Source organism: Bombus terrestris, chromosome 8 (genome assembly GCF_910591885.1).
Source record: "Bombus terrestris chromosome 8, iyBomTerr1.2, whole genome shotgun sequence".
Taxonomy (NCBI): Eukaryota; Metazoa; Arthropoda; class Insecta; order Hymenoptera; family Apidae; genus Bombus; species Bombus terrestris.
Window position 1 is genome coordinate 8,154,096 of NC_063276.1, and position 21,382 is coordinate 8,175,477.

A 21,382-nucleotide genomic window follows, 5' to 3' on the forward strand; every position below is an offset into this window, starting at 1 on the left:
ATTTCGACACATATGTTTCTTAACATTTTTCTTGTGTATTAATATCTTCCATTCTTCGTCTGTTAACATTTTTCCATTTATATCTTCCGAGATGAATTTCTTGCTACTCGTTGGACTTTTCTCGATTCAACTAGTAATTTATTTCTTCCTACAAGATAGATTCTGCAGTAATACTGATAAATGGTATGTACTTGTATCCTGCATTAATAAAAATCTTGTAGTGTTATTATTATTACATTTAACTCTAAATTAAGCACAGTTCAAAAATTCACTAAACTCTTCGTCAAAGCATCCTTTCTCAGGTTTCGTGGATTGCGAAGACCGATGCGATTGTCAGATCCGGATGTCCATCGCGATCATCGTACGATAGAGATCGTCGCGACGTAGCACGGTGCCGCGTCGAGTGGAGGTCGATTGTGCTCGAGGCCAAAGGCGGTCTCGGCATATTTATATTTCAAAATTTTCATTGTGAATCGGTTTCTGGGCCACGGGAGATACAAACGGGGGCGGTGGCGACGGCTGCCGACGTGTTCAGTCCGCCACTCTATTGAAAACCGGCCATGGACGGCCGTGAGTAGTACTGTCGTTCGATAAACGGCGTCTTTCCCGGAGCTTTCGGTTCAAAGATAAGAATCTCGGATTCGAGGTCAGCCAAGCAGTCCTCGAGGCCTCCTTTGGCCATCGGCAAATTTCGAAAGGGCGCTCGACCTCGTACGAGGTGGCAACCGGGCTGCAGAGAACGGTGGGGGATAGTTGCCACCCTGTGTAGGTGTGTACACTTATCCTACACCTATGTGTATGTGTGTGTACGTTACACTAATATGTCTCTGTGAACGAGACTGGTGCACGATCGAGATGAATCGGTGCACCGGCGACGTTCCGGTTATGACGACAAAGGACAATATCTAATATCCGAGAAGAGAGGCTGGCTCGGTATTATAAAGTAGGGTTTTTTTATTTCTTTCCTGTCTCTTTTTCTTTTTTTTTATCTACTATAGTCACATCGAGACCCCGCTTTTTCATGTACCAAGAGCAACGGAAAGGAAAGCACAGAGGCAGGTGCTCGATACAGGTTGCAGAAGGTCAAGCGCCCTCCGAGCCAAACAATGAAGAAGCTCTTCTACTCTCCTGGACTTGCACACTGTGTGTCCGATCTCGATGTGCACTCTGAATTATTTCTTCGGGCATCTGGGATGCACTCCTGGCTCCGGGAATTTATTGGATAGCGATTGTATGATGTGTATTGTCTCTGGTTTAATGGAAGTGGAAGGGTTCGAGGGGATGTTATGGCGGATGCTGCGAATTATCTTGGGCATGGAAGACAATTTCTGTTGGGATATTTATTTTGATGTATTTCTTCGGTATTACTGTGTGTTTCTTTTGTCTTTTTTTTTTTTACAGTGCGTTATTGGGAAAAATTGTTTATCGATTTGAGGATTAATGTTGGGCTTGGATAAAATGGGATATAAATATCCTGCCTTCTGATGAAATATACGATATGTGATAGTATAAAGGTAAATATTATATCGTGGTACATGCAAGGAGAAAATAAATGATAGTAATTAATATAAAAGTAATCATTCAAAGCGAAAGTATCTGTATAAATGTAAAAGATAAATAATAACTGGTAAGGAATTTGTTTTACGATAGTTTCACGTGTTGAATCAGGACGCTTTTGCAGTACTCATTCCAAACTTACTTCCGTCAAACTCTTAAAATTCTCGCTCCATTTCTGTACATCAATCACTCGACATTCGCAACTTTATTATTTTGTTCCAAATATTTTTCACTCGCTTCCAGATTCCTATCATTTTTACATCATTCGTACAAAACTACAGATAAACCAACCAATCTCAAGTTTCTTCCGCGTGTAAACAAAAAATCGACAGACCACCGAAGCATCTATCACAGTTGCTTCAACCAGTACAGCGAACAGAATTCTTGAATCGTGATGTTTTTCATAGGGTAGAAAAATCCAGCGCAGAAACCACCCCCCTTAGAGCTGGATTCGGTTGACAAATAAATCAACGAGCTTCGTATCAAGCCCCAATTTCAAATACACTCCAGATTCGTCCGGCGAACTCTATTTTCACGACAGGGGGTGAGTCGACGTCGCGCTTCGGAAACGGGGCTGAAAACATTCCACTGGCAAGATACAGCCCCCATTCGGGCCCATGGTCGATACTAAGCCAGCCCGAAACGGTTCACGTCGCTGAAACACATGGACAAAACGGACAATGTCCAGACAAGATGGATCGTATACTGCCACTCAAAAGTGTGGCGACTAACTTGCTTATTTTTCATAGAATACAAATTTGACTACAAAATTATATATAGAAAGACTGAGAATGGTTTCATCTTTTATTTGAATTGTCGTAGAATATTTTGATACGATAAAATGTAATTTTAAACCTTGCAATAGAAAATTTGGTACTGTAAGTGTCAAACATTAGAGAACAGCTTTGTTAGTCAAACAGTTCATTGTTTATGAATTGATAAGGAAATTATAATTAGTTCTGATAAAAATATTTAAAATCTGTTAACATTTTGAAGAGATACTGAGGTGGTTTTTGGAACATGGGTATACTTACATACTTGCACACTAGTAATTATTAAATATACATCTACATAATAGAATACTAGATGAGCATGAGAAATCAAGAAAATACTAACGAATTATTTAGTAGGACATTGGTAGAATTTTAGTAAAATTTCTATAAAAAAATGCAAAAGCTTTCTGTTCAATTCAATAGTATAACGTACGTTTATTACATGTTTTTTAATCGCCTATGATATTTTATTTCGAGTTTTATATTTAGTCAAGGATGATATATCATTTTTAATCTCTTTTTCTATTGTACTTTTATTGCGTAAAATACGAGAAATATTTTCATTGATTTTTTCACATTCTGATAAACACTCTTGTCTGCTATTAAAACATGAATTTTATTGAAGTTTATTGAATTTTAAAATACTTGTTTAGAAACAGTACAAATTTATACGCCATTTAAAACATCGAAAAAATTGATTTAAGAATTATGAAAGAAGTACATATTTTGAAATATTAATAAGGGATTCTTGCACTATAGCTTATAGTCTTGCAAGAAGATAGTAGTATCAGCATGTGAGAATTTTCCACAAAGAAAGGAGTTCGAATGGCACGCTTTTTCACTTAGAATAGATTGTTTGTTCTCGCGTTATAGCAATTCTTCTACTCTGTCAATACTTAAAAGGGTAAGTGAATAATACGTAGCAGATTAGAATTATATTTAGAAGTTTGTACAAGAAATCAACACATGTTAAAATAACTATTACATAACTTGTGGAAAAGGTCGTGGAATTATGGAAAAAATATATTAAAAATTCAAAGTATCATAAAATTTGTAGGCAAACTATTGGCAAAAAAATGTGCGTCACCGTCGAATCATATTTAGAAATTTTGATGAGTAGCTAAAATGTTGAAATAAATATTCAATTTATCATAGTAGACGAACAACAGGAGTATCAACGACGGAGCTTCTTGTCCAGCAATATTTGTGCGAAAGGAACGTTCACAAATTACTTTTTCTAACGAGAAGCTATTTAAAAAAGAAAGGGAAAAACTGGTTTGGCGAGTTCGTTTTTCTGGGTCGAATAGCGTTTTACACGAAGAGAAATGTTTCGCGACATCCTGTTATAATTTTCAGCTTCTGATAAGCTTAAAACAGTGGCGCGCATCGTCGGCCTTATGAATCCTCTCAAACTTTCTTCTACATATAGGGTGATTCTATTCAATCTGTAAATGGATACATTTTAGATAATTAAAGTGTGTTACATGAACTACACAAGTTTCGCAAGTTCATTAAAGTTTCAAACAATGGCAAATGGCGATTTGTACTCTTCACATCTCTTACCACGTATTTTTCATGAAAATTTGATCAAAATTCAAATAGATTTTAAGGGAAATTAAACAGATTGTATGAATTATTTCGGTATGTTTGTGTAGATCCCTTTTTATTTATAACCTAAATACATTTTTAATCTCTTCGTAGAGATCGCGAAATAATGCAGGAAGTAACGAGAGTATGTTATACAAACGATACAGGTATTAATTAGATATAAATTTACCAAATTATAGAAAAGATTTGAATTTTCCAATTGTAAAAAAGATTAAACTACACACATATTACTATTACATATAGACTGCGGATATTTAAACGAATTCTGCAAATTCTCAGCAACTACTGCAAAATCCATCTTGTTAAAGATAACCAAGTGTCCGGATACTTCTAAGTAGCAGCATAATTATGTCGTCTACGTGTTTCATTCGCCGTTTGAACATTCTTTTAGCCTAAAATGAGGTCGAGTCTTGCTTCGAAAACGATACATTTAGTACTACCTTCGCAGAAATTTGATACTGTGAAAACGACGCATGTAGAATCTAGTAAAAGATTGCTTCTTTACTGCAGTGTAAGATTATCCGCCAATACTTTTTATAACTACTGTAAAATACATCATGTGAAAAATGAGCAAGTGTCCGGATACTTTTGAACGATAGTGTATGTCTTCTATATGTATGTTTCATTCTCCATACGATATTCTTTCTTAACCCAGGCCCTAGACCGAGCTCAAGCGCTTAATTCGTTTGCTCCTTCGTCCACCGATCCGGTAGCGTACATGCTCGTCACAATGCAAATCTCTGCTCTTCTAATGAATTATTTAAGCGTCTGCGCCTCTCTTTCTCGCGTTCGCGTTCCTTATGATGCATGTCCTCGTACGCACGAATCTCTCCTCCAGAATCTACGGTGTCTGCGGTTCATGCTTCGTTCGTCGAACCGTATAGTCCCTTGACATCTCCTTGGAGAGATGCTCTTGAGAAATTTCTAGCCTGTGACGAATTTTTATGGAAATCCTCCTCATCCAAGACTTTCTGCGGCAAATGGTTCGTTGAACATTACGATTTTCTGGCAAGAAACTGTTGAGAAATGACGAACGCGCGGACACACGTCGACACTTTGTTTTTCTTCATTTTCTTTTGTGTTTTATGCGAAGTGGGTCGCGAAATTTGTTTCCTTCTCTTCAAAGAAGATGAGGAGGTTTATGTTTTGTTGTCATCGCTTTGATTGGCAAATTTATCCCGGACGCGGAGCACTTCGATTTTATTGATTTTCAGTTTGAAAAGAGTCGCCTTTGGGGTTTCTTCCAGATTCGTTCTGGAACCGTCACAATGAAACAGCATGTGCGCCAAACGAATCGATAACTCGCGCCACGATCGAGTGACACGTGTTTTTCCAGAAATTGTAGCTTCTATAAGGATCGAGCTTTTCTCGCGTGTTTTCTTAAGCTTTTTGCTACTGCAGTTTCGTTTAAATTGCAGCCTTAAACGCTTATGTTGTGTGTAATATGATATACGTTGAGCCGTATGGTTACGTAACAAATTCTGCTACACTAGTGGAAGTATTTATTGCGTTACATGCAATATTATTGATGATGCGATTTATTTTTGCCAAGGTGGTAAGCTATACTTTGTTAGAACCATATATTTTAATCAATTTTGGAGAGATATAGAATCACGTTCTAATGTATAAACGTAACAATGTTTATTAAAAAAGTTTTTCGAGATGTGTAATCTTATACCACACCATAAATGCTAACGTTTTTCAAATATTATATTGTATCGTTATACCGTTGAATAGCAAATTAATATTTATTTACGAGCAAGAAGGATACAGTAAAATACCACTACAATTAATAAATAATGATTATAATACTTTCTACGTTTAATTATAAATTTATTCTTTCTACATAAATGTGAAAAATATTAATTTTTAAAGAAACTTCTTCGTACTACACTTTATGGTTAACTTGCTACAATGTTGCTTTGTTTCTTGATTATTATTTATATGCTTTTCGTACTAATAGTAAAAGGACAATAAATATTTAAAAGCATTTAATATTAAAAAAAATATTCAGTACCCAAGTAAGGCAGTAAATATTTAAAAATAGTAAATATCTACATGTTAAACAAATTATAGAATATTATAAAAGAATGCGATAATATGAATAGTTCTCATAGTATCGTTTTAAATCTCACGATACTGTTTCTGAAAGAAAAAAGTTGTAATACCTCAACGCACGATATCGCAAGATCTATCCAATCTTTCGCTTTATTTACAAGAGAATTTCGATTAAGCGGTTTAGTCCGCGTCAAAAGAGACACGCGATAAACCAAAACACAAAGATAAATTAAAGAAAAGATATTAAACCTTCCTTTTGTTTCCCAAAATGAAGTTTTTCATTTGCTTCCTCCATTCGCGCCGCAATGTCTTTGCTATGGCAATTTTTATACTCGAAGAATCAGAAGGTTTTGCTTTCTTAACAAAAAATTTTCATTAGTCGACGACATTATTATTATTGAAATTGTATAAAAACACAGAAAATTGTTAATTGATCCTCGTCACTGTAAATCATATTTGTGGTTCTTCCAACCTGGGGACAAATTTAGGAAAAATTCTATTAGGTCTAGAACAAGATTCTGTGTTTTTCATTTTATCTTTTATATACTTTTTTAAAAGAAAACATGTCTTTGTTATTCATATATTTTCTATCAGTAGATTGATATGACAGATGGATAGAGTAAAATATATAAAATATTCAAAGTATTCGTTATATTTAACGAATGAAATAAATTTCTGTTTAGATACCATTCCTTTACTTACATTTATAATGATATGAATTTATATTAACATCTACAGTCTACAGTCTATCTCTGACATATTTACTATTGATCTTAGTGATTTTCTTTCCATTTTTTAAATAACAAACACGTTGTCTCTTATAATGAATACCGTTTCTCATTGTAATATTGCTTTAGTTATTTAAAAATCATGAGCCATTTCATAAGTATTTCTATTTATATATTATTGATTACTTATTATTTGTTCAGAAAGCTTCAGTTTCTCTCTCAAAGCACAACACGTAGGAACGGTGTACTTTCAGATCATTTATCTTTGTTAATATAAATTGGATCATACTAAAATAGTGAAAACACAAAGTTTCTACAAGATTGAAATCAACGAATTTATACTATGACAAAATCACATCAATTTGCGTTACAAATTTTCTTATTTTGATACAAAATTCCAAAACATATAGTTGTGCTAAATTATATTAGCTTTAATATACAGTCTTGTTACAATAAAAATTAAAAAGAATTTTATTTTACCACAAGATGTTCGTTTTAGGATATGTTATATTTATCGATCTGAACTAATCGATTTATTATGTAACAAACGTAATAAAAATGAAATTTTAACCCCATGAACACGACATAAAGATATTCCTTCGTACTGTAATTAATCTAGAAATCGTTGATTCATGCGCTAATTATATTCCCTTAATAAATTAAGTTTCTCATTGCTGTTTAAAAGTTCGACGAATTTAACGTACGAAGGACCACCAATTCATACCTTTATAAATAAATGTGAAGATTTAAACGAATGACGAAATGAGTTATAAAACGAAAAATACAGAATACTTTTCTACGGTAGAATCGCTAAGTTGAAAAAATCTGTATGTTTGCGTGGAACGTGACGAATTAATTCTGAACTTTTCTTTCCCTTTTATACAGTTGCCATGGAATTGAGAACCGACATGCCGCGAAACACGAAAAGCGTCCGTCACAGAAGCTCGAAACCTCCTGGCCATTTTCCTTGTAAGTCCAAACAAAGTTTCTTTGAAAAGTTGCTTGCTCGATCGGCTATTCAATCAAGTAGCTCGTCGTTCTATGGCTTTTCGGCTTCATTACCGAAAGAAATTATTAAATAGAAAGGAATACTATGAAATATGTAGGTCACTTCTAAATGAGAAACCTTGGTGGGTCACACATGAGGAATGTGAAAGGTGTGGAAATGTTTCCTTTACGAGAAACTAGGTGTAAAATAAATATTTCATATTAAAATAGTTTAAGTTTTAAGTGGACGAAAGTTAACGCTTCTGTAAGCTTATTTTTTGTTTGACTTTCTATGGGAGGGAAGAAATGAGAATCGCTTTGCTCACTATCGTCGTGAAAATCGCAGGTGATTGACGAAGAGAACTTTGAATAATAAGTTCTCTAGTTATTTATATCATATTTATCATATCATATCATATTCATTAACGATCAATATCACAATGTAATATTTCGGTCTTTAAATCTTTAGATCAAAGATTTTCACGATTTAATATTGTAACATTTAACAACTTAACATTCTAACAATCAACACTTTTATTTCCTCAAAGAAGTTCCTTCTAAACGTTTACGAAACGCAACGAAATTCGGAATGTTCTCGCACGGCACAACAAATTTAGCAATGTAATGTGCCAACATTTAACAATCCAACGCTCTAACAATTACCAACATCGCTATTTGTTTAAAGAAATTCTTCGCGAAAGGAAGAAATTCTTTACGAAGAACAACGAAATTCTTCAACGAGACGTTCTTGCATGGTACAACGAAGATTCTTGAAAAAAATCCGAAGAATCTAATATCCTTAAATTATCCTAACGTTCCAGCACGCACGCTTCTATTCCTCCGAAGGAACTCTTCACAGACGTTTGTCACAAGGAAGTAGAATTCGAACGTTCTTACATAGCGTACCAATCCTTTAGAGAGAATTCTCCACTGTTATTTCTATTCTAGCATGTCCAACGTAAACATACTAACACATCAATACCTATCTGTTTACGCGTCACCAATAATTACCAATAATTACCAATTTCCCTTAAATTCCGGAATCCAGGAATCGTCCATCAGTCACGTGCTAATTGTATTCCCCTAACGAATTCAATCTCCCATTGCCGTTTAAAAATTCGACGAATCGAACATTCGAATAACCAGCAATTCATACCCCTGTGGAAAGAATCTCTTATTCTCGAATCGAAGGAAAAACAATGAAATTTCGAGCGACACGCGTCGTCGTTTATTCGATAGGAATTCCTTTCGCATATCTTGCCCCGGCTTGACGCCATTTTTACGGTCAATATTTCCCCGCTAGACTAGATGTCACCCTTTACTTGGCCACCCTCACCCATTGGAAAGTTGTGCCACCCTCCGTGTGATAGCGCCACTGGCATGTTTCCAATTTCCACGAGGGCTGCCTCTTTGTTCGTCACATTCTATCGGCCGCTTTCTTGCTCCCGTTTCGCCTCGCTAAATTTATTCGTCGCCCGCCACTGCTTCTATCCGTCCGACCTTTTCAACGGTGAAACGTTTGCGAACGTTCCGAGCCTTGATCCACGTTATTCCGCGGAGATTGATGAAAAGTAAAAGTACAGACCGACTAAACCGGGTCACTTTGCTTTCGCGGATAGACATGTTACCATGAGAAACGCGAATCGTTAGCATTGTTACATAATTCTTTGCGATGCATTTTCTTCGAGGATTTTTGAAGGATATTTGGAATTTTTCCATTTCCGAACGAGTACCGAACTTTTCCTCAAGTTTTACGGCTGCAAAATAGAATTCTTAAACAATTTTTCATGCCTGACTTAGTCATACTACGAAGATTTTTCGGGCATTAAAACGTTTAGGTTTAATTGACAGGTTGTTTGATGGGCAATAATTTCTATGATTAAATGATATTAAATGTATAAACTAGTTTGGTGTCTTTAGGATTATTCATTTTTGTTTCCAAGATCGAATGTTCCTTGTTCTTTGGAAAGCAGTTGCTTTTTTTAAACTAAAATTAAGGCCAATTTTAAAACAAATACATTTATTGTTTAATTATATGCAACATCGAATGTGAAAAAATCAAATTCAAATATTTTCTCTTTTTGCCATGTTTTGAAGAAATTTTTAAATTATAATTTGTTAGTTGAATAACGAGCGCCATTAGTGCTTTTATGATAAATTTAATATTTCTTGATCTTCTGTTTAAGTTTGATTTTAAATTAATTTACGCATTTAATAATAATTTTTTATTTACATAGATAGGCGATCACAGCAAGTACACAATAATTTTGATGAGTCAGCGACAATTCCTTATAAATTTGTCTATTTTCTTGAATTTTTGGCGTTTGAAGGTTCGAAACTTTTGTTGCCAAAATTTCTTGAATCTAGTACAATCGTGTCAATATTCAAGTTCTTGAAATATGAAGAATATCCGAAATATGTGTTGGCCGCAATTGTATTTCAAAGGATAATATTTTTCGAATTTTTGGCAAAAACACGAATTACGAAGAGACGAATGAATGAAGAATGACTATGAAAACACTTTCCTGCAAAAATAAAGTAAAGTAAACATTCAGACGATAACTAGATAACATAATTCCTCCTCTTTAAATAGAATTATAATATTAGTGATATTAATATTAATTGATCGAATAATATATCGTTAGTTAGATATATATATTTTTAGATTATAGATATATTTTTCTTACTTCATTTCCAATTTGGTTTCAGAACTGTTAACGCAACAACTTAATCTAGTTCATGATATAATAATTTGTTGTTGAGTGGATGAGCGGTTGCGTTTCAATATTTCATTGTTGTGTCATCCAGAATTGCATTCGATTCGCGTAAATATATGCACGTTACGCAAAAGAAGCGCTCACAGAGTTGGTGATGTAATACAGATTACTATATCGGTTTCACATTTACGAAAATTAATACTAATAATAGAACTTCGTGGAACTTTAGATTAGTCGTGGAATACAGAATTATAAATGGGAGAGTTGCAATAAAATACTTTACCATCGATACTTTGACAAATTTCTCAATTCCGAAGCGTTGTTTCGAACTTTATTACAGTTCCAATATTCCGCTTTGTAACTTTTCAAATTCGAACTCTGCGAGCTCCCGTTATCAATTCATCGTTTTAGGAACTCAAATTTCTCCAATTAAGATTTTGTTGGTGTCATTAAACCGCGAAAAATTTTAATTTTTACACCATGTCATTCTAAATTCTGTTTTAGATTTTTAAATCTATATTTTACTATTTTCCAAGTGAGTCAAAAATTATGTTACCTATATTACGCGCGTATACATATTTTCTTATTTTTCTCGCTCATCCTAAATTTAAATGAGAGATTTTACATCTTTCTTCTCTTTATTTTCTCTATTTTCTCTTTATGTCGTACTACGTTATCTTCATAATATATGATAATCGTCCCACGCTTAAGAGCTGAAAAACACTACTAATTATATTATAAATAGAAAATACAAGAGAAACGCATGATAACTCACTTGGCTAAAAGGGAGTATTTTAACGTGACATAGATAAAACAGGGAACAACCTGCTAGGTCCAAAAATATAAGCCTTTTAAAAATAGTTGGTAAACCCACCAATTTTCGTAAAACACCAAGGGTGTAGCTAATCTTATAGCAATCAATATTTTTACAATGTTCAAGTAAAATTTTATTGTTCAGTAAAAAATATATAATCTGTAATTTCTAAATTAAATAAGGAGAAAATTTTGGTGATATCAGATTGGCGAATATAAAATGTGACTTATCATTACACTGCGGATAATTATGTATTTCTGAAAAAATTTAAACATCTGAAAACGTATAGAATGTATATAATACATTAATATACCAACATATATATATATGAAATATTTGAATATTTATTGTAATATTCGCTGAATGAAGAAATCTCTGTCTAAGTTCCATTTATTTGCTTATGTTCATAAAAATATGGACTTTCATGAACAATTTTCATAAATAGCCGAAGTCTAGAATAGAAGAGAATAGAAAAAAGTTTAGAAGAATATCTATTATGTTCTTTTCCTGTGTTCTTTTTAATTATTATAAATATGATTCTCGTAGCTAATGTTAAAATAACTTTCTATGTTGTTGTAGCAACCTGATCTGTTAGAAATGTGTGTCGTATCGTGATTACTTTGCAAAAATAATTCTAATAAAAAGCAAGAATTAACAATTATTTAGAGGGCAATATTATTGCTACGAAGCTTTTAAAATTTATATTCTTATAATTATAATTAAAGAAGCTAGACGTAAATAAAAAGTATCATCATTCAAATATTATAAGAATATTCTAGTTCAAGTACATACACTTTAACGTAACATGTGAATTCTGTACACTTCTACACGTTTAAATTTCTCCCAACTGCATAAACATTCATAGACGACTTGTAAAAGCTCAATTACATAACTAATCTCGTAACAATTTCTCCGACATTCAAGAGGATATCCACTTCCAAACCGAAACAAAACGACAATTTCGATAATACGAGGATAATCTGACAGCGTATTGTATTTTATAATTATTAACCGCACTTGTCGTGTCTGTCCTCGTCGGTCATTAAATACATTCCAACACGACTTTAATCGAACGAACAAAAAGCCCAAGGATTCACCCCTGGCGGATAAATTTTGATAGTCCTCGAATAATCGTGGGCGTGCTTGACCTTAACACTGATTGGTCGATACCTTAAAATAGCCCTCGTGCCGGGCATCTGATAAGGCGGTTTATTTATAAATCTGACTCAACATATTCGCGCGCTCTCGCCTGTACATTGCCGATGGAATTTCGTCGTCGTTCCGTCTTCACCGTTTCCTCATTGTCCGCGTAATCGAGTCCCTGGAACCCCGGGGTGCCAGAACATTTTTATTGATTTATCGATTCGTCCATAACCACAAACCGAAACGAGACAGATAGGCAGATAACGAAAAGCGAAATAAAGCCAGAAAGAGGAGCGGTGGGGAGAGGGGTGGAATGGCGGTTAGAAAACATAACAAACAGGCTGGAAATTGGTATCAGATAAGAAACCGCGATTCCGTTTGTACGTTTCGCGTTAGTTCAACCTTGAATCGGTTGTGCATTTTTCTTGCAAACGCAACCAGCCAACCTGCCCTTGGGAAATTATTGCCTTCGACCATGAATGGCTTCGCGAATGGGACAGGGGTATGTACTGGCTGCGCCTACAATTGCAGCAAGAAAGTCGATGGTTCTTGTTGCCTTTGCGCTCCCATTGTTATTTAAGTCAATGGAGCAGAAAAGCCACTTGATGCTAGACAAAAGAAAATTTCTGTACGAACAGACCGGGACCAGATGGAATACTTGTCAAGGTTTGGCTCGATGGTCACTCTCGGTTTCGTGAAACGGGCATGTAATTATTAGATTGGATTTCTGTCCTTAATATTGTTTGTAGAAGTAGTCGATATTTAATTTCGACGAGATATATGAGAGATGTATTTAGTATTCATATTCGTTTATTGGTATTCGAGGTGAAGGAATTATATTTATTCAAGGATTGGTACTTGGAGAAGAATCGGAGGGTTAAAGGAAAGAGTTTACTGGAGTAGGATGTTTAATATTCAAGAATACTGGTGGTATGTAGGGGTGCTTTCTCTTTTGTAGGTTTGATTGATGCAAAGGTAGTAATGTTTAGTGCTTATTTTTTTTTTTTTTTTGTTTATTTGGATGAATTTTACAATCAATTCTCATTGAGAATTATAAGTAAATTTTTCTGGCGTGGTACTATGTCGTGCTTAATAAGTATTTATCGTTTGAAGTGTTTATTTGACGCAGGAGACTTCCCTTTGTCGAGGAAAATATTTAGCGAATGGGTATATTTCGAAAACGTTTAGAGGATACAATTAAAATTAAAAGAAATGTTAGGTCGATTACTCGAAGGACATTTTACCCAACAGCTATGGATACTAGAATTGTTGCAAATTTAACACCACTTTTTATTTATAAACATTGACTACGGAATTAATCATTTTATTTATTTATTAAAAATTCTACTCGTTATAACGACTATGCTGTATTTTGTGACATAGCAAGTAATGTAAAAGAAGAAAAGGAGATTTAGTGCTAAAGGGTACTCTGTATTCAAGGGTATTGGAAATATATAAATGCTTTCTCTTGTGTAGGATTTGATTGATATCAAAGAATATTTATTGTTAATACTTCATGACATAAGAGAATTTTATTTATTGAAACAGATATAATACATCCTGAAGGAGAATTATATATTATTTTAATCAAAAGATCATATACTTTCACAGCGTGAATAAATATTTGGCCAAAACATATTAAAGATGGTACATAATATAGGAAATTTGTATTATTCTACGTCTCATACTAAGACCGTTATAAAGTATAGAAAAACAAATTTTATTTGCACGCATATTCGCTAGAAAAATTCCAAATCTTATTTATTTATGATAGATACTACCCATCGTAATCTACTTCCTGTAATACAAAAATTCCATTATGTTACAGAAAAAAGTTCTAAGCATTAGTAACGTATCCATCCGAACGTCCTCGATAAATCAAAATTCCCTTCTCCTTAACCCTTTCTCCAAAGAACGTCGGTACGTGGTAACTCACCCAAATAAAATCCATCAATCATCCACCCAATAAACCAAAATCCTCCGGTATCTGACAGCGCAACCATGAAAAACAACGTTATCAAAACCTCGAAACACCCGTAACCGAGTTTCCATAATTTTGTATCTTCATCTCGAATCAAGGACCTCGACCTTCCTTCATCGATGACCGTTACTGCCATCTTTTTCCTCTCGTCCCTACCAATTCCAGGAACATCCAGCCCCGTGACTGGTGTAAAGAAAGAAAGGGCACGAGAGTGGAAAATCGAGGCTCGAGGAACGGGAATCGAGTGTGCGCAGTCGCGGGACTGTTCGATGTCGCGGAGCAGTTATCGTGGAGAGCGACGAGTTTCTCGCCGCGTGTACACGTATATATCAGGCGGGAGGAGCGGTCGTCCGGTTGTCCAGGATCGCGATAATCGGGTGAAAGGTAGACGGTGACTTGCAGTGCCAAAGAGAGGCCAAAGTGCGATCGAATCGACGAATAACGATCGCACGACTTAATCTTCGAGGAGACGCGTTGTCTCTTCGAGAAAGCTCCGTCCAGTCCATTCGAACGATTCTAATGGCCGCCAGGATTCGATCGAACCACCCACACAGACACGTAAATGTAATCCTTTAATCGTGTGCTAATATTCGAGACATGAGATGGACGTGAGAGGCTCCTCGAGGATCGAGGCGAAACCTCGCGACAACCGCGAACGAATCTGCTCCGATTTCGTCAATCATTCGTTGAAAATCGTTGTTTTCGTTGAGAGACCTGGTGCATCGATAGCGAAATACGAGGCAACCGATCGTCGGTACGGGCAGAACCTTACGGGCTTCCGGGAGCGGCGTGCGGCCTCCTGAAAAACCAGCCCGCTTCCCGATCGATCCCGGAATATGACCTTCGAGTCACGTGTGCCGCGGCGTGACACGCAAGTCACCGATACGAGCGGTTCCGACTCGCGAGGCGGACTGGACATCGATCACGAGGATCGCGCGCCGCGGCGGACTTTTCGTCGCTGACGCGCCGGACGCGGGATTTTCCCTTCCGGGACGACACGACACACTGCCACACAAGGGTGAGAAAGAGAGAGCCACGGGGATCGATACAAGCAGCGGGAAAGTTGCCGAGAGGAAGGAATCGAGTCTTGGACCGGGTCAAACAGGAATTGCAAATTCGAACCAAGTTTCACGACAGCGTCCGTCGACTAAATCGGAAATTTTTGGTGCACGTCGATTAAGAGGGTGAATCGATGTCACAGATACGCGTGCAGAAAATACATAGGATATTTGAAGAAGAGGAAGAATTCTCGAGGAGCTCTGGAAAGTTGACGGGTGATAAATGCTTTGGATGAGAGCAGGAATTTGTTCTTCTGACTCGTGATTATGTCACAGATCGGATGAAAAATTTTCGTCGAGTATCGATACAGAAGGTGATTCGATGTATATGTAGATACTCGTATGGGAAACGTATGGAATATTTAAGGAACGTGACGAATTATAAACTGGAAAGTTGATGGTGAATGAAACTTGGTTCTGGTTCCTGACTCGTGGTTATATCAGACGAGTGGAGATTCCTGGAAACACAATGATAGACCGTAAACATTGTACAGGATAGGCTTGATTCCCTGTCAATAATTTCTGTGTTCTAATTATTGTCTTGATCGACGAATCAGAGAGTAATCTCGAGCAATCTATTTTATTTATCAACAAGATGGTGAGTTGTGATTGTTCTTCGCGAGAATCGAGGTTGGACGTCTGTCAATGATGTCAGTGTTCTGTTGACCTCGCGTTCCATAGATGTACGATTCTGTTCTATAGTTGCAACCGTGGTTACATATATATCCACAATTCTATTCTATAGTTACAGCCGTGACTAGATATTCACGTAAATTAACAATGAGGTTCTATATCGGTCGAACGATCGACGGTGAACTGTAATTATCCGTTCTGTCAATAATGATTTTCATTTCGTTGAATCACGACCGAATGCCTTGCTTTGCACCGAGTCGATCGATTATCTAACCGTGACCACTTCTCACGTAAATTGGACCTCGATAATCGATGCGAAACCAGTGCAACCAATCCCATCGATCTTCGGCTTGCAAGCATATGACCATCCAGAGAAAGAGAAAGAAGAGGACAGTGAATTATCAGCGTTTTTCGAACAAATTTCTATTCGAAATTAATCAAAGACACGAGTGTTTCGATTCTGTTGATTATGAAATAAACTTCACGAGACACTTCGTTTTTTTAGACTCTTATTAATAAGAAACGAACAAGAGGTGATTTATGACTAAGAACCGCGATATCCATGAATGACACAAGTGTTCTAATCTTGTGGCCAACCACTGGTCGAAGGCGATAGCACAGAGGATTCTTTGTTTAGAACTGTTCTCCTACTTTTCGCTCAATTGTCCGCCTTTGAGGAGAAATCAGTCAATACGTCCGCTATTCTGATCGTTTTATCCATAAATAGAAAAAAGGATACTATAAAAGGCAGTAATAAATGAAAAAAGAATCCTTTCCGTACATCCGTACTTGAAAAATGGACATGATAGATCGATCAAACGATAAAAAAACGCTTGGTGATAAACGCAGAGCTTATTACCTGTTCAGTTTTCTACCAGCCGCAGGGTTTTTCTATTCAGCTTTTGTCGTAGTTTCATCGTCAATTTAGAGAGTTTTTTGAGCACGAGAGGTCGGCATACCGTCACCGCGTGATCGATAATCGCAGCTTCATTTCGAAAACATCCTTGGACGGGCTCGTTCAAGGACCACGTTCGAATGATCGAACCACTCGAAGGAGAATACGTAGGATCGATATTATTCTCGGCAACGTGACGTGATATGTACTCTACCGTCAAAAATAGAAGAAAAATACGAAATCACACGATCCCTAAATACCCAGGGATTTGCGCTAGGTTTCGATAAAATCGTCCACATGTTTTAAAAATACTTATTAATGCAAAAGTATCCATCCAAGAAGCGTTGAAGGCTGACTATGTTGATTCCTGGCCTCGTCGAGTACGGGTTGTAGAATGTCAGAGGCTCGTTTTCACAGCGCGCATGTCCAGTGCCTTGACTACCAACGGGACGCCTATACCTTGGCCGACGTTGCGAGCCACTAGGGTTTCAAGGGGGTTGAGCGAGGATAGAAGAAGGAAAGGAAGGAGAGAAAGAGAGAAGCAGAAGCGACGAGTATCAAAGTTGCTCGTCGTGGTGCTCGCAATAAAGTAACCGTGATAAAAAGCGAGGCCTGTCACTCGCGGCTGGACGGTGTAGCGTAGAAGACGTGGAGAGAGCGTAGAGAGCCATTGAAGTGGCTAAAGTTTACCCGGCAAAGTTGAAGTGGTCAAAGAAGAAAAAAAAAAGGAAGGAAAGGGAGTAAGAGGAAGACGAGCAAATTGGTTCGACAACTCCGTTCAAGTTCAACAATTAATCATTGGCTGTGCTGTTACTCTTCGTCTGAGCTTAAAAAATAGCGACTAGTAAATCAATCGTGAAAGACATCCCAAGAGCAACATAGAGATTCAAAGAAGATACAGAAGTAAACAGAGAGAAAGATATTTTTGCTACGTCCTTTCTAGCGTTCGAGACGTACACACGTGGTCGTCGATTTCAACGTCCATTTAAACAGACTGACTTCTCAACCTCCAATTTCCAAAGAGGATTTGTTCAAGCGAATAAATCGAGGATATAACAAAAGGAAGATTCTTAAATCCGAATCACCGTCCCACTGTACGTTTCTATTCTCCACTTTGCTACTCTTCGCGCACGTAGACGTGACGCTTTGCTCAACATGTCGTTCCGTAATATCTTGCGGAAGTGCATCGACAAGACGCGCCAGATAATTGGCCACGCGCTGAAGAGGTGAACCGTTGAACTCATGTGCACGATGTCGAGCTGCAGCAAGAGCAGGTGATCGCTGGTACAGTCAGGAACAGGTGGAAGTTGGTGAACAACGCGGTTTATTAAGGGTCTGACGTGGGAGGATGACGAAGTACGGATTGGCCAGGCTGGCACTTTGGAGGCCGAGACGTTCGGTTACCTCGCAGCCAACGAGCCAGCAGGAAAACAACCCTCTGATGTATGCCGAGAGCAGCTTGTTGTATGTTGTTTGAGAGCGAACACTGTTGTCGCGCAATCGCTGCTGGCTTCCGTGGCTGGATGAATCTGGCCGTGTGCTTTTGATGTCTCACCGATCAGATGTCCAGTTGTACCAGTTGGTCTTTTTTAATAAAGCCATTCGAGACCATTTATTTTTTTCGTTGTCGCTTGATTCCGCTTGCACATGTCGCTGCCAGAGCTGAACGAAATCTAAGAAGAATTTTGGAACAATAATTCTAGAAAAATTATTTGCTATTTAGAAGATTTTTAGAGCGATTGACAGATTGCAATTCTTTGATGATTGGACAATTTTTGGGTTGTCTGATTCGAGAAATTGTGGTTTCAGTAGAATTCTTTCTTTAGATATGATATTCCGTTGATATTGTTATTTGAAAAATTGGTCAATTGATTTTACTACGTATATTAGCACCCTTTTTGTTCTAATTTTTCCATTATGTAAAAACAGAATTTTGCTTACTTAATTCATTAAGGCATCCTATGAATGATGCAGATTTTACAGTACGTGTATTAAGTAATATTAAACGATTTATCTATTAATAATTGAGTAATCCACAGTTATTTACCAATTGTCTATTTTATTAACATTAGCTTAATTTCAATTTCTCAGAAAATTATGTAATTAATTGAAATTTCATGAATTCTATCTAGGTCGGACTAACTTCAATTGAGAAAGATTTTTACTTGAGCAATACCTTATTAATCATTTCACTAAGTATTATAGCTTACAGAACCAATAAGTATCCACAAAATTTTAACACAAGAAACAAATTAACTTTCTCTCACCAAACGTGAAGAAGAGAAAAGTCATTTTGTTCAGCTCTGCCACTCTTCGATCCCTAAATTTCATCCCCCTTCCACAGCGTACGTACGCGTACACGTAAATGCGCTTTGTTTGTCGCTTTCAATGTGTCTGCAACGTTTTGAGGAACACCAGGGGAACTGTGTAACGATCGCTATGACGAGGGCACGCTATATAAAACGATCACACGCATGTAGCGATTGATATTTACATAAATGACATACACGAAACCATGTGGCTGAAATTGACCATCCGATCAAGGGATGAACCTTGGTATTTTGAAGAAACGAAAGAAGAGACGCGAAATGTCTTGGCGTTAAATAGTGCGAGAGGCAGCGTGGATCGAGCGCTTTTTCACCGGCGAAATCTGTTGATAAAGTCGCGTAATTTGTCACGACAGCGATTGATGAGCACGCTTTATTCAGCGCAGCACGTGCGTTCCCGATCGTTGGAACACGCTCGAATCGATTACAAGACTGCCGGACGTTCATTTTCTCCCGCCTGATGGATATCGTTGCCGGTAAACACGATTTTTGTCGCACGACGCTCGCTGTCTCTTTTTGTTACCAGGTTTGTTTGCTTTGGGAACGTTGAGCAAGAGGTTTTGTTACTCGTAGAGGGTGAAAAGTGGGCGATGTTATACGCTAGAGGATTGTAGGGTGGTTGAGAAACGCAATTTATTGGGTTTAGGTTAGGTTCGGATATTATACGATATTACACGCTAGAGGAATATAGGGTGTTTCAGAAGCTCGATTTATTGGGTTTCGCGCTGAACTGGTTGCAAGTAAGTTTGATATTTACGAAAAATGTGATGTTAGTTTCGTAGTTACTCAAAGTATGTTATATTCGTAAATTACTCGATATTTGAAATTTCTTATTTTTTATTTCTGAGAAATAAAGATAACAGAAGGTAATTGTTGGTGCCTCAGAAATTGCAGACTTACGACTCTTTTAATTCGCAATATCTTATTTTTAGGTTTGGAGAAGTAAAAGTAACGCGAGGTAATTCTTGGCGTCTAGAAAATTAAAACTTAATCGAAATGGAATTTTTTTGTCAATTTGTAAAACATTTTTATGAAGTACCTTAAATTTATTAAGACCTAGCAGTGGTATTTAATCCTTAGTAGATATTATGGGCCGTAGATGACTACAATCATTTGACTTATGTTTAAATTAGATTACTTGAGTTTAGGATATTTAATCCACCACTAGTATCATTACGTCACAAGTATTTACCTAACACACGATAATAGGTTAGACTATATAATTTTATGTCTTTAATGTTGCATAAAATTTTAAATGTTTTTAAAATTTAATTACTTAAAACTTACCTAAATTATTGTAATCCCTAGAGTGTGGATGTTTATGCAAATTTAAAGTTCTATAAATACAACTAAAAAAATGAACCTTAGTTAGAGATTCGTTTAATTTTCCAAGTATTGTAATAGATGCTTTATTTTGGATATTTAATATATTTTCATATATTAAATGGATTGTATGCATTTCTGCACCTTCAATTTTCCCATAAATGCAGAAACATCCGCAGTTTAATTAATAATTACCGATATCGGAGCTAATTAAATGTTAATTTGAATATTACTGACAGCTTTTATCACGTAAAGTACAGAATGCAAGATAAAAATACCCTATGTGAAATTAAATAAGTATCTTAAACGAAATTTTCATGGTTCGATGATACCAATTAAAAATGGTAAACTATTTTACAGATTATTATACGTACAAATTTCGAATTTTTATTTTCTCTCATTTAAATTTTAAAATTAAGTCTAAATGTTATCTAAATTTCCCTTTCCCATAAATATTCGCTCTGCGACTTACATTAGAATTTTAAGGACGACTTTAACGACAGATGTGTAACATTTTAAAAAACAGCAGGTGTATTGTTTTGAGCCTATACCGCGAACTATGAAAAATTGTGCGTCGTTTGGTAGCGCAAATAATCTATAAAATCAGTTGTTATCGTAAAGCGAATCCATATGTGACATAATTAGGCTATAGGCGATGACCTCGGTCATCGAAGGACGTTTCATCATTTAACATTTCATGAGTCACTTTTTTCATTTCTATGTTTCGTATAAATCCTGGGATGTAACGTGCGCGTAACGATACTTTTAGGATAAGTATGG

At 36.3% G+C, this 21,382-nt stretch overlaps 1 protein-coding gene and 1 long non-coding RNA gene across 12 annotated transcripts in view; one reads left to right on the top strand and one right to left on the bottom strand.

Annotated features, from left to right (window-relative positions):
* The window catches only part of LOC100645915 (potassium/sodium hyperpolarization-activated cyclic nucleotide-gated channel 2), a 212,374-nt gene that overhangs the window by 39,245 nt on the left and 151,747 nt on the right, over positions 1-21,382 (top strand). For 10 of the 11 annotated variants that reach the window (XM_048408274.1, XM_048408264.1, XM_048408271.1 and 7 more), the window contains one exon: positions 7,610-7,693. The exons of the other annotated variant lie outside the window; for it this stretch is intronic. In XM_048408274.1, coding sequence (XP_048264231.1) covers positions 7,610-7,693 — 84 coding nt within the window. The remainder of the gene's footprint in view (positions 1-7,609; positions 7,694-21,382) is intronic. 11 annotated transcript variants of the gene reach the window in all.
* On the bottom strand, positions 13,908-15,267 carry LOC125385584. Its single transcript, XR_007225017.1, has 2 exons — positions 14,322-15,267; positions 13,908-14,183 (listed from the first exon to the last, which is right to left on the bottom strand). It is a non-coding gene; the product is annotated as an uncharacterized LOC125385584 (long non-coding RNA).